At 39.9% G+C, this 14,846-nt stretch overlaps 1 protein-coding gene across 8 annotated transcripts in view; it reads right to left on the bottom strand.

The window, feature by feature from the left end:
- The window catches only part of BNC2 (basonuclin 2), a 417,278-nt gene that overhangs the window by 276,264 nt on the left and 126,168 nt on the right, over window positions 1-14,846 (bottom strand). For 6 of the 8 annotated variants that reach the window (XM_036855921.1, XM_036855919.1, XM_036855927.1 and 3 more), the window contains exon 2: window positions 11,475-11,675. The exons of the other annotated variants lie outside the window; for them this stretch is intronic. In XM_036855921.1, coding sequence (XP_036711816.1) covers window positions 11,475-11,675 — 201 coding nt within the window. The remainder of the gene's footprint in view (window positions 1-11,474; window positions 11,676-14,846) is intronic. 8 annotated transcript variants of the gene reach the window in all.

Raw genomic sequence — 14,846 nt, 5'->3', positions numbered from 1 at the left:
GATTATTTTTCAATTAGGTGTTTCCTTCCTAACAGACAGGCATTTTTCTTCCAGTTTAACCTTAAGAAAGTAACCCTTGAACACATGCCAAATTTACTTCACAATCAAACTTTAATCCCCCAAATCTCTTGATTCTTAACAACTTGAACAACTTTAAGTAAACAGTTCACAAAATCATAATGATCATACTGCATTCCTTAACACCCAGTTGACTAGGAAAAGAGAAAATGCCGTAAGTATGAGCTCCATAAATAGTCTTAGGCCCGATAGCTGAACAACAATGTGATATACTCCTTTTGGGAAGCATTCTTCCTTAACATCCATTATGTTTGAAATTTGAGCAATTAGAAGCAGACACCTGCAACCCAATTATTAATGTACCTCTCCCCACCCCTTTTACACTTCTTTTGAAACCATCTCTTAAGGTGCTTCTTAAAGAGATGACCCCGTGGGATAGCATGCATGTAACGGTTCACATTATTTTCTTTAAAACATCTTGGTATAATCTAAGACTAAACATATTCTCTTTCTTCTTTAAGAGTATCACTTTATAAAAAATTTTAAATTTCTCAAATGACTAATGAGTAAAATGGTAAAAAACAAAAATTAAAACAAGAGTTCTAGGAAAAGTATTGATATAATTCACCACATTCATGTTGATTTTATCTACTATAACATTTTAGAAAGGGGAATTTTATGGAAAAACACAGCTAATTCCCATCCATGATGACCAAAGTTTTAAAATTTTCTCCTCAGGTTCACATGGCAGCTGACTGCAAATACATAAAACAGTTCTAGAAGACTCCTGATTTCGTTTATTTTTGTTTGCACTTTATTGTGTTAAGATAAAAAATAAAGCATGAGATAATGAATGTTTAATATTATTTAATCTATATTCTATGGGGATGAAGGTATTACATTCACTTCTTTCTATGAATCACTGATTTCTAGGAAAGGGTATCTAAAACTAGGCTTACACTGAGGCTCATTTCAACATTCTACATTTGTTTTAAAAAGAGAGAGAGAGAGAGAGATAGAAAGAGAGAGAGAGAGATAGAAAGAGAGAGAGAGACCAAAAGTACCGGCATACCGGCACACAAAGAACAGGGGGTCATCAGCATACTCAGAAGGCAGGCAGCAGTTGGTTTACAAAGAAGTTATTAAAAATAGTTATTTGCACAAGTAAAAATTAGCACTTCTCACTTTTAACCAAAAGGGTGTTTTTAATATAATGAGCATCCAAGCTTCTCCGGTCATGAGAAAACCTGGAATATATTATACAAGCATGAATGTGGCCCAGGAAGCAGTATATGAGATGTGCTTGCTATCGACAGCTTAACACTTCATTTTCATTACTCTAATCTCACCACAGGCTGTGAACACTCTTTTTTTCTTATGTGAACAACAATGGTGCAAGAAAAACCAAGCTGACAGGCAGGCGGGGTTCATTAAATGCACAAGGCCTTTATTCCCATAACACATCTCACCTGTATGAAGCCAGGGTTCGGGCTCCCATGCTGGCTACTGAAACAAGCTCTCCCAGATGTTGGACTTCTCTCTCGATCCCTTCCCTACTTCATTTATAATAAACGTCAAAAAAAGAGTCAAAATGGAAAAATTCTTTTTCACAAGGAACTCTGTTTAACAGACAATAGGGTTGGTAAGATATTTTAAGATTTATTCAGTCCCTGGTTACTTTCCAAAGTTGTCCAAGAAAACAAAAAAGTGGTTGGGAAAGGAAATGATGAGATGTCTGCAGTTCAAGTCAGAGTCTAATCTTGGTATCTCCATCTCAGTTTAGTTCTAACTCATTTGAGGATAGCTGCAGTTTTTCACTGGTTGAAAATGGCAATTCACAAAGTAAGAATCAATCAAGCTATTTCCCAATGAATGACACTGAGCTTCCCCAGAAAGCTACCCTCAGGGAGCAAAAAGGCTACAAAGTAAGGAATCATTAAAATGACATTCCTGGGCTTCCCTGGTGGCGCAGTGGTTGAGACTCTGCCTGCCAATGCAGGGGACACGGGTTCGAGCCCTGGTCTGGGAAGATCCCACATGCCGCGGAGCAGCTGGGCCCGTGAGCCACAACTACTGAGCCTGCGCGTCTGGAGCCTGTGCTCCGCAACAAGAGAGGCCGCGATAGTGAGAGGCCCGCGCACCGCGATGAAGAGTGGCCCCCCCTTGCCGCAACTAGAGAAAGCCCTCGCACAGAAACGAAGACCCAACACAGCCAAAAATAAATAAATAAATAAATTTAAAATGACATTCCTAACATGGGGAATTCCTTTTTAGGGTGAGCTATCCATACACTCATTGCATTTGAGGCAGCCACTGCCAAAACCTCAACAAACCTAGAAATGAATCACTTAATTCCTACAACCAACCAAAGGACAGGTGTACACTTCCTGCCTGTCTGTGTACCACATACAAATGCACTACCACGTGACATTGTGGGGTTTCAGATTTTTTCCATAGCAAGACAGTAAGTCTTTCCACAAAGTCTAGAGCAGGGCTTTGGTTTTGGTTCTTTCTGGTACTGTAATATTTATACCTAAAAAAAAAAAAAAAAAAAAGAATAAAAGAAAAGCAACATTAGATAGAGCCACAAATAACCTACCTGACTCTTGAGTTATGTTCTGACATGAGGTCAACAAGGAGGCGACTTCATGAATATGCTCAGCGTATAATTACTGTTCCATTTCTTGCAAGTGGCCTCCCAGTCATGTCCACTGCCCTCCAGCATTGGCAGAGGGCACAGGAGTGGGCAGCTTTCTTTACCTATGCCTGATTAGGTGCCCCAAATAGCCATCCTAATGATTTAAGTCAATGAAATCTTTCTTGCTTAAATTTTAATGGAAGAAAAAAAAAAAACATTTTTAAAACCCTAGTGATGGACGTTCTCATTTTAATATTAGCTGTGTTATTATGTTAAGCCAGCTGAAAGTAATTATTTTCGGCATGTAAAATATTCATTATCCTGAAATTTTTCTTTTTAAACTCCCAGTTCAGGTACTCTGATCATCAAGTATGAGTCCTGAAGAACTGTCTAGAAAACAAATAGCCACTAAAAGACATCTTAATAAAGTTGAAAAATTCATGACAGTCACACAAAAGCACAGCAGGTCCAGGACTGGAAGCTGTGTCTTTCCCATGTAGAATATTTTCTAATCTTGTCCATTTTAACAGTCTCTCAGCTGTGTAGGACAATGAGTTAAAATTTATTAAATACAAAACAGTAGTGAATCCTCCTCATTGTGTTATGTATACTGCATGTTTTCAATTTCAATTTATAATGTCACCCATTAATATCAGCCCTGCCACGACTTCGATTCCTTTTTTTTAAATGTTCCAGTTAACTCTCATTAACTTCAGTTTGTCTCAAAGAGTCATACCTTCAACCTATTGATGGAAAACTTTACACGTTTTCCTTCTAACAAAATGCTCTCTTGCGCAGATGTAAGTCTAACTGCACAAAATGATAAAGCCAAGAATTACTTTAAAAAAAAAAGAAAAAGAGAAAAGCAAAATCGCTATTCAGCTAAGTACCTTCTTACATGGTGAAGGATCCAACTGAATTGCCTTTCAGCGCCTTTGAATGATAAGCCTGGGCCCTTGGTAACACGTTTTTATCACGCCCAGACTTAGAGAACCCTTACAGAGCAGAACTCAGGACAGTTCTCCTGTCAGCACCTCCACAATGAGGACCACATCTGAGGGTGGCACCTCTTTCCCATCCCTCTGCCAGAGCGAGGTACTGCCTTTTAATTCCTTTATATTAGGGCAAATAGACCCAGTGAAAGTAAGGAGAAATCCAGAAAAAGAAAAAAGAGGGGAAAGGAAAATAAAGTAAGAAATTAGGTCTATGGGAACGGAAATAGGAAGAAAGAACAGCCTAACCATGTATTTAGGTATTTAGGTCATTAAGTAAATGGCCGCCAACCCAACAGACTTAAAGCATCCCCTTCTCAACAACACACAAACCCTGAAGACAGCAGCAAAATAACACTGCAGTCTAAAAATACTGAGTAAATAAGATGTCAGATATGCTCAAGAGAATCCGTGCTACAATGAGTAACTTCCTACTGTTCAAGATTTTCATTTTCTTAACAGAAATGAAAAACTGATGAGCTTAATTAAAGAAAAACAAAAGGATATTATTTTGTTGTTAAAGGATCAATTCTTTTTTTTAATTGGAATGATGATTAATAAGCTGAGAATTTGATTTCTACGTTAGCCAGTTTGAATAATGCATTGTTTCTCCACAAGCATTCCCATTAAGAAAGGCTCTGTGGATGAAGAAATGATACAGCTCTTCCTCTCTTCTCCTGATCTCTGACTCTGTGGCATGAAATGCTACCCAGAGCATTTGAACAGAACAACACCGCACACCGCCCTCACGCAAAAGAACTCTAGTCATAAATTTTTCACCTTAGGGTTTGAATGTACACTATGAAATTTGCTAGGCTTCCTACAGGGAATGTACAAATTAAAAAAGAATCAATAGTTTTATTTTTCCTAGTCTCTAAATTTCTTTTAAAACTGGGGAGGGAGAAGGCAGTACAGGTCATGCTCAGTGAGGAGATGGGGGTACCTCGGATGTCACCGCCCCAGGCATCATTCTCCGGACGTCATCTGTACATATTAAAACTTCCTGGAGCTTGAGTTGTTCAGAAAGTTTTTCATCTTATTTTTTTTGCCTGTTTACAATTGTATCTTACAGGAAAAAACTCCTTCTTCTACACAATGTCTTGCTTGTATGTCAGGATAGAAAGGCTGCTATGCCTGAATTATGCCTCTTTTCCCTTATTTCTCTAAAGCTTAAAAATAGATGTTGAAGTTCCTTGAAAGGGTTTTTGACTCCCTTCCTCCTTCTCTCCCTGGTCCTTAAGTAGACGAGGATCACCAAGCAAAATGTGGAAGCCAGCTGCTTTTTGGGAAATAAAAATGGCATCAGCTTTGGCAGACAGGGATGAGATCAATCATTTCCTATGATCCCCAAACAATCTTCTCTCTGACCAAGGCCTGGAAAAGGGTAGTTGTGTAGCGGCAAAAACATACCACGAGAGGGACAAGAGGATTTTCACATGGTGAAGAATTCATTCCACGCACAGAACAACCCAGGCTCCAAACCTCACATGAAAGGAAATCTTGGAACCATTACATTCCATGTTCTTTGGAGAGTAACAAGCAGGGAGTCCCAGAAAAAATTTCTCTCACTGAAAAAGTCACCCCACGATTCACTCTCTTCTCCCTGCTACCACGAAGTTCCCTGACAATATTCCGTGGGAAAAAAAGGAGTTAACTCCTAGTTCATTTCCAACACAATGATTCAAATTGTGGACACAAGCTAAAAGCAAATTCCAGTTTCTTGTCTCATTCCTTTTGATACATACATACATATGTGTGTGTGTGTGTGTATGTATATTCTAATCAAGCATCCCAAGTTCAGAAAATACCTCTTAGGCTGTACAGAGTCATTAGCTATTCATGTTTATAGGGAAAGTCCTGTGGAAAGCTTTGCAGACTGATGAAGGCAGGTGCCCAATCTAACTTTTAAGTGTGTGTCAGGCATATATAAGGTGGGGAGAGAGAAGCACTAGAATTCTTGTTTTTCGCTGAAGTGGATGACGCCAGCTCACTATCTGTAACAGCCCGTTCCTTTGGAATCAGCTCCCCGTGTCACAACGACCTGGCAAACTTGAATGCTTTCACTATCACTGGAGTCCTTGCAATCCTGCTTTGGCTGTGACCCATTCACTTTTGCCCCAACTTCTCCGAGATGCCTTACTCAGCATCTAATTAGTTAGGGAGGATTTGCCGCGGCTCTTAACCCTGACACAGAGTGGGAGGATGTGCTGCTGTGGGAGCCCAAATCTGTCCTGTCACTCCATTAATCAGATTTCCATAAAGCCACGCATGAACAACAGAATTTATCAGTGAGTGTTCAGATACACTCATAAATGCAATTATAAAAAATACCTACAATTATAGAGATAAGATAGCTGCACCTTTAGGGATTGATTTTTCGACTGTGGTTACTTGACTCACCTTAGCAAAAGGCTTTACAAATTACACACACACACAGTCCCAGGGTGCAGATGACAGAAATGTGAGAAAAGTAATTTCAAAATGATCACCTACTATGTTCCAAGTCACTTAATGTATCGTGGTGAAAATAAACTTGAAATTTGTGCACAGATTTTTAATATATACCAATATATACCACATACACATCTGAGAATATGTTTGTGCCTGATCGGCTTTTACACGTATGTAAACACCACAGATAAGGCCAACTACTTTCCCCTCCCTTGCATGACAAATTAGACAGTACCTGTTAAGTGAAGTCTTCGTGTTATACGTAGACTTACAAAGCATAGGCCAGCACACGTACCTGTCTCTAGGCTATAATTTGTATTTTAACAATTATCCACATATTCCTATTTTAGTGTTACATTATAAGAATGGATGATAAGAATTATATGTGAACATATGTCTACAGTTAAGACTTCAAAATAAAACACGTTATCACTCAAATTAGAGAGGGGAACTAAATTGGAGGTAGCAGCCTACCAATTCAACAAGCTGAAATTACATGCCTCCTAATATCATATAAATATTTATTTTAGCATCAGGACCGTAAGTTTGGTCAATTTAATCTTTTTTTAGTAAGATGTGATTACCAAAACACACCGACTGTAAGAAGGGGAGTAAAAAGGGAGGAGGAAAAGTGCAGAAACCTAGGGAGGCATGATGCCTGGCAGTGAAAGTCATTTTCAAAGACCATTAACTATCAGCTGCTTTACTCAGGTCTCTGGTTAAATAAGAATATACATCCTCTGTTAAAAGGGACGGGACGGCTGCACGAGTGGGATAGAGTTTAGAATAAAAATGTATTGTACAAACTAGAAAGAAGAATCAAACCACGATATACAGTTAGGCATCTGACTTGTAAGAAACACTGTCTATGTGCCTTTTAAACTGTTAATGAATAAACATTCAAATTATTTGGCCGGGGAGAGGGGGCAGGTAGGAAGTCAGACAAAACCACCATTTCCACTTGAAAATATAGATTCAACCAACGGAAACTGTGTTTGCCTACATGAATAGAAAGAACTAAAAGACTACTGGGAGAAAAATTCATTTCAAACCTGCTTTTAAATGGATTCCAGCAATGTTATTATATGTTTCTGACAATATATTTTATTTATCATTTCTCTGAAATGGGCTAGATTTTATACTAGTGAGAAAGTTTGCTTGACTCTGTCCTATCTCTGGTGAGCAGACGCTCTGGTATTAATGTAAATCACTGATTTAATTTTTAGCTTTCTTGGTTTGCCCCTCACCTATCTAGGAAATGATTTCTCTGGTGATAACTAACACATCATGCTAATGAGACAATCTAATGCACAATAGAAAAATGTCACTACTAATAATATTTGCATGAAGTTAAATAAAGCAACTGTAGGATAATGTCAGACAGTTGTTCTTTAACAAGACACAGTTTCACAATGAAATTATGTTGTTAATTTTGTTACATCATTGGGTGAATCCTAAATTACTACATAATGATGCACAGAGTCATTTATAATTCTAACTTAGTATTTCACTCGAGTCTGAAAAGAGACCTTATTAAGGGATCCACATTTTATTTGAAACAGGTTAAATATACCTCACTAATAATAAAAGGTAAATGCCTCTAGTAATGTGTAAAAGTGTGGGCTCTAGCCCTTTACCTGCTATGGTTTCATTTCTGAAAAGATTTCAAAATATGTTAGACTGTTGCATCCCTTGAGGTAGCTACAAAAATTTTATTTGCTATTCTTTCACATGCACAAAAGGTTTACAGAAATCGAAAAATCGCCATTTAAAGTCTGATTAAAAACATCAACAACAACTTCCAAAAGCAGGCCTGATTTTGTGCTTTTAACAGTACTTTGTGAGGTTAAAATGGGCAAAATAACATTCTGGACTCTAGGAGATGAACAGAGAAGATGAGCAAAGGGTTTCTGGTTATTCTCGACCTGTCACTGATCAAAGTGACCCAAAGAAGAACTCCCTTTACAAAAGTCAAGAGTCATGCCCTTTAAGGTTACCAAATATCTGTCTGTATGGAAAAATATTATCCCTTTCGAAAACATCATACTCAAATACAGGAGAAAAATGTAGAGAGGCAGGAAAATGCAGTCAGATTGTCATATCTCAAAGTTTAGGGGAACAGACTTAGTTCCACCAAATCTAAATTGGCTTCAGACTGTATCTTTTTTGTTAGAATTACACAGACTGAAGATTTACATATTAGCAGATCTAACTTTGCTTATACAAAACAAAAGACAAAGATTTTCATAACCCTACTTCCTAAATTACCCATAGAAGATACAACCCTAGAATATTAAATTTCAGTATTCATGAGCTATTTCCCACTCAAGTTTTGCTGTAGTTAGATACTACGGATGGTGAATTCTCTGTAACTCAGTTTTAAAACCTGCTAGTCAGTCTTTTCTAATATTTAAAGAAACGATCAGGTAAATCCTACAGTTTTTCTTATTACAGAAAACTTTGAAATAAAAAATATGCCCAATAAATTGTATTCATTTCATGAGCTAAGTCAATTTTTTCTTAGAAATTAAAATAATCATAATACAGAAAAAACATCTCTATGCCTTAGAAATACAAAATTCTGCAGACTTGATTAAACTGGACAAACTTTTACCTGCAGTAAGACAAAAGCTGGCTTAAGGTGTATACTGAGACTAGTATTCCTTGAAACTGTTGGCTTCGCGAGATATCTTCCTTGCTCTGGCACATACACACATACACACACACACACACACACACACACACTCTCTCTCTGAATCAGCATTGCTGATGAACTATAGGTCAGGAAAATAAACATATTAAACATGCACAGCACATATATTTTTAGATTTACACAGTTTCAATTTAAGTTTACACAATATTTATACAAACTAAAATGTCATCCTAAAGGAGAAAAAAAAAACATGTAAACTCATACTCTCTTTCACATGCTTTCCAAAAATGCAGAGGAGGTTAAGCATTTAATAACCAGGACAGGAGAAAAAAAGAGGGGGAGGGGAGTCGCCAATTACTTCAAAACCAAAAAATAAAGAAAATATATAAAATATAGTGAAATCACTACACTTTTTTAAATTGTGATTTTCTCCCTTTATCGTACTACTCTGTTTAGTAAGTACTATAATTAATATTATACAGTTTCATACAGCACCCATAATGCATAAATTACTCCCCTATATTTCTACTCTTTTCATATAATCACTGATGTTCACTTTCACACATACATGCACATAGGTACACACACAAGAGATTTTTATACACCCACAGAGTGAAACAGCTGGATCAAAGACATCATAATGGCTTAGCTGTACAAGTTTCTGTCTCTGAGCGATTTCAATTTATTTTCCTAACTTTGATCCATCATTTATATAATTTACTTTTATTTGTTTTTTAGCTAAAATGTTTTCCACGACTTAAAGTCTCCTTAGATTCAAATCTACTTGGAAATGGGCTAGTGCCAAAGAAGCAATCTAACACCATCTATGTGGTTCAATAGCCATTTATCAATTGATCATTATCTCTATCTGGTTTTATTAACTCTTTTCTAGCTAGAGGGAGACCTAAACCAATCTTCCCTTTCAAAACACACACACACACACACACACACACACACACATACCCACGACCTCCACTAACTCAAGAAAACCCTGAAGATGACATCTAATTTTTAAAGTGCCAGAACAAGTTATTTGGTCCTAAGGTCAGTGAAAACACACTCTGTGTTCCAACCACGAAAAGAGCCACCCAGGCAGGGACGTGCCTCAGAAATACACCTCTCAAAGCACTCGGCAACTCCAAGGACTATCTCTGGGAGGAAATGAACTTTTTAACTTGCAAGAATGGGAAATTGCACATAAAGAGTTGCATATTGGGTTTGTGTTGATTGCATTTAAATCCCAGCTTACTGTATCAGCAGTAATCAGGGTCCCTCTACAGGATATGTCAAAATACACCTTATTCAAATGCATTTATCCTATCTAGAACTGTGTGATAACAGCTGTTCGCCAGCTAAATGCTGCAAAGCCCTGGCTCTCTGCACTATCTTTCGCAGATGTATTTCTAAACTTGCGGTAGTCTCCAGCCTGGCAAACTGCTTTCTTTCCTTCGTTACCAATACTTTAAAAATCGAATTAAGTGAATAAAGTATTTAGTTCTCATGAAGTCCTACAAACAAAATAGGTTTTTTAAAAAAGAACGCAGCTGCAGTATTTTTTTTAAATGAGCGGAGCACTCTCCGTTTTCTAACGGCCTCCATCTACTTAAAATCCCAGTGAACTCGTCAGTAATACTTTCGTGCTGTGCGGAGAGTAATATCATACTAACTCTTGCTGGTGGAGGCTTTTGAAAAGACGTGTCTGGGAGGGAGGCACCAGGGAACTTCCCTCCCTCGCTTGAGCACAGTCCAAGATGAAAGTTTCTGGGTTGTTTCCCTTCGCTTCCTCTCCCCCTCGCTCCCCCTCGGAGCCGCAAAGCCAGTGATTGTGCAAGAGGAGCCGGGCGCGCGGGGCGCGTAGGTACCACCGAGCGCACGGTACGTGGTACGAGCCGCGGACTCCGCTGATTAATGAGCAGTCGCCGGCGGCCTCGCGCGGACACGTCGGCTCTCCCCGCAGAGCCAGCGGCGGCGCAGCCGGCCAGCCCGAGGACGGCTCTGGGGAGGACGCCGAGGCTGCCCGAGTGTGAGTGCGTCGGCCGGAGGGCGGGCGGGCGAGCGGGCGGGAGCCGAGCGGGCGCTGCGGGAGCGAAGGGCGAGCGCGGAGGAGGCGGCAGCGGCGGCGGCACGGAGGAAGTGGGACCGCCGGTGGCTCAGCCCGCCACACACGCCGCCTCCGCCCGCGCCCCTCGGCGCTGCCAGCGGCTCTTGCGCAGCCTCCTCTCCCGGGCCGGGTCGGAATCGAGCCGCTTCCAGCCCCGGGAAGTCCGTCGGGCAGGGCCGAGGGGCCCCTGCATTTTATGGCTGTGGGGTTGGTAAACCTACTCCGAGACAGCAGCCACTTGGATGAAGTGATTAATACAGATAGAAAGATAACATGGGGGGGGGGGTGTTTGTTGTTGTTTTTAATTTTTAACAGAAAACAAAGAAATAAATGAAGTCTTCCCCTGACCCAGGACCCAGGCTGGACTGTGAAACTTTGCCACAGATGCCTTTGCTTTCTTTTACTTCGGTATCCTTTCCCCCCTTTTCTTGTAAGTAGCCCTTAGGGAAGCCGTGAAGTAACCCTGCACGTTCCAATAACACAGTTATGACATAACAGAACCCAACTACGAAGTGATCAAAATTCAAAAATGTTTAGTAAGGAAAATACCAGAAACAAAAGTGCACATAACAATTCAAGGTTTCCTTTAAAAAAAAAAAAAAAAAAATGAAAGTAACTTACCTGTTGGGACATTCTGAATAAGAGGTTAGTATCAGCGTTTTGCCATGTCCCCATGAACCCTGGTTCAGCCGGAGTCGTTCTGGTTCCGAACTGCATGGAGTTGTCAGTACAGCAGTCTCTTAAAGTCAAGTCTCTTGCCCTCTTTGGCTCTCTGTCTCTCTGTGTCTCTCTTTCTCTCACATCCACTTCTGCCTCTTCTGACTGAAAAGTGAAGGTGGATTTTTTGAGCCTCTTGGCAGCCAGTAGCAGGAGTGTAGTGTAGTTAAGAAGCTGGCTGAACTGTGCATTTCACTGGGGAAGGGGGAGATTTGGGGGAAGGAGGGGGTCAGAGCTTCTTTCGCACCTTCTGCACAGATACCCCTATCATTTATGCATAGATTGTGACTCCCCGAGCTTGCCTTTGCTCGGTTTAACAGCTGCCTGTCAGGTGTGCAGGCAGCACTGGAGACCCAACCATCAGCTTCAAACTCTCAGCTACTGCATGTCATTGGATAGCAGAGCTAAGAGTCAACTGCACTGTTCCACTGTCAGGCACTAAATGACACCCTGCACTAACCCCTCTCCAGACACACGGATAGAGAGATACGCACTTATGCACACTCCAAGCAGCACCATGATCAGGGACGGTCCACGGGGCAAGGAGAGACTGGGGCCCTTCCCAGGGAATTTTTCCCAACAATGCTTTCGGGTATAGCATGCAATATCTGACATCAGTCTTTGCTTTAACATTTGTAAACGGCTAGGCTTAAAAACATTTTTTTCCCTAATACACTGGAAGAAAGAAAAATATTCAGCTATAAGAGAATGTGAAGTTGGCTTAGGTGTTGTCTAAATGTTAGCTCCTAAAAGTCATATAGTATGTGCTGGGCTATTTATAACCACATATAAACTTCTAGAGAAAATAATATACATAGAGACGTGACCTTACACTCTAAAAGGTAAATAAATAAACCTAGCAGTTTTTTGAACATAGAAGATGCACAATAAACATCTGCAAAATAAATACACACTATTTACTACCCAGTTCCCTCAGGGCGTTAATTACTCAATTGGATGTTGAACAATAAGAAACTGAATGGGAAAGGAAAAAAGTACCTTTTCTTAAAGCTCAAAAGTAGGGAAAAAAATCCTTTGTTAAAGTTCCTGGATGAAGCCTCTACAATATCCTTTCAAATCATGAAAAAGAAAAAGATGAAGAAAAAAAGCCTGTCCCATTTCAGGTAAAAAGTAATTAATATAAAAACTCCATTTTTCATTCAAGATCTCCATGGAAAATTCTATAATGTTTTCTGGCCTGATGAAATATAACCTCGATAGCGTGTCATATTTTTAATTAAACCAGGTTTAAAACAAAACATCTATTTATTAGATCATATTTATCTACCTTATTTATGGAAAAGCAGAACTGAACAAAACGCACTGTACCTAAGCAGTAACTCCAAAATGGAAAGCTAAATTCATGTCATCTCATAAAAGTAGTCAGCAGGAAAAAGCCATACTTCCTAAACTTAAAACGTAAGGCACATTAATCTTCAACCACCTACAAATACCGAGGACAAATGTACCACTCTCCTTCTTTCTTAACTCAAGAATAACAATAAACCTTACTCTCTGAAACAACAAAAGAAACAGAAAAGAGCTTCAATGGCAGCTCGGTGTCATTAGTGGACAATGAGAAAAGATGAGAAAACGTGCACTGTGTTGACACAAATGTGCCTTCCCCTCTAGAACCGACATCTCCTGAAAGCTTTTCTGTTAAACTTCCCTCCGGTTCACCACCATTAAGCACAAAACAAGTCTCAAAAGCAGCAAATTCAATATCTGAAGAGAAACAAACAAGAACCCGAAGAATTGTTGCCTTAAAATATATTAAGTCCACCTGTGGTCAATAAAAATATTCTTGGGGGGGGGGGGGGGAGGCAGGAAAAAGACCCTGTGAGTCAATTGTCAACAGTGACTGTACCTTTACAGCTAGCTATTACCCACTTAAACTCCCTCTAAAATTTGCTAGCCTCTTGATTTCTGAAGTGGCACTCAGTGCCTCAGTCAAGCTGCATGCTCAGCGCCTGACCTTCCCACTAATGGCTGTTATTTGTGGGAGGCTTAAGGACACTGTCAATAGCAAGCTTCCTCCTCGCTCCTTGCAGGCTCTGTTGTATCGCTTTGCCTGCGTGTTCTCTCTAGCGTGCCTCTGGCTCTCCTGCTTTCACCCTCTCAGCTCCCCCTCCTTCCTTCTTCTCTCCTTCACTCCCTCTTCCTCTTCTTCCAGCCCCCACCCTTCCTTTCTCTCAGTCCTGTGGTCCTCTCCTTTCCCAGGTATCCCCTCCTCACCAACCACACACACACACACACACACACACCACAAAAATCAACTGGCATGCAGCAGCAAGCACCTGCAGTAATAGACTCTTTTATTAAAACTGTTATTCTGCAAGACTTGAAATTCCCCGTGGACTGGGCCATGTCAAAGCCGATATAATTAACTAGAGGCTCAGCAACGGATCAATTACCAGACAAGCAAGTGATAGTGAAATCAATGAAAGATCATCAGCCACATTATCAGTGTTGCAACTCATTAGGGCAAAACTGAGAAATGTGCTCAAAGCGAGCCCAAGCAAGGTGGCATTACAAAACAAAGGGCTAATTTGGAGACCCTGCTGTGAACAATCTGTAACAGAATTAGCCTTTTTTCCCCCTAAACTGCACAGCTCCATAACTAAATGTGACAGACTGATAGAAGCAGTTTATTAAGACACCAACCCCAAGTTTATTTAGTTCATAAACTCTCTCCTAGAAAATCAATACAGTCTGTACAGGATTATTAGGCTGACTAGCTAATACATCCAAATCTAGTCTGCCTGGCCAGCAGTCGTCTGACAAAATGCTACCCAGAGTAGGCAAACTGAGCTCTTTCAGAGAGCAAAGCTTGGGTTGCTCCAGATGAAACAGGTCTACAGTGTAACGTGTATCTGGCACATTACTGCCAAGGCACAAGCCTCAAAAGCACCAAGGTATCTTTCTATGGTTTAAAAAAATTTTTTTCTTACCTACAACTCTACCATGCAATTCTGCACTTGCTAAATGGATTTGATCAAACAAAATTTTAACTTGTGTGTAAGAATAGTCTACAAAGAAGACAAGCTTTATTACAATGAGACAACAATTAACCCAGAGTTAGCAAGAAACGAATGAACGAGTCAACTAAAACAAAAACCTCAAGCATATACACATGCTGTGCTTTGCAGATTTTAAGTTTCAAACATTCATCTTTAAATCCAGTTTTCAAAATACAAATTTGACTCCTCTAAAACTTGCCACTCATTTCCACATATAAACACAGCATGCAGAGTCCTCGGTCTTAGGATAATCTTC

Source organism: Balaenoptera musculus, chromosome 6 (assembly GCF_009873245.2).
Source record: "Balaenoptera musculus isolate JJ_BM4_2016_0621 chromosome 6, mBalMus1.pri.v3, whole genome shotgun sequence".
Classification (NCBI taxonomy): domain Eukaryota; kingdom Metazoa; phylum Chordata; class Mammalia; order Artiodactyla; family Balaenopteridae; genus Balaenoptera; species Balaenoptera musculus.
The sequence above is the reverse complement of the archived record's forward strand: the minus strand, read 5'-3'. Positions and strand labels throughout refer to the sequence as shown.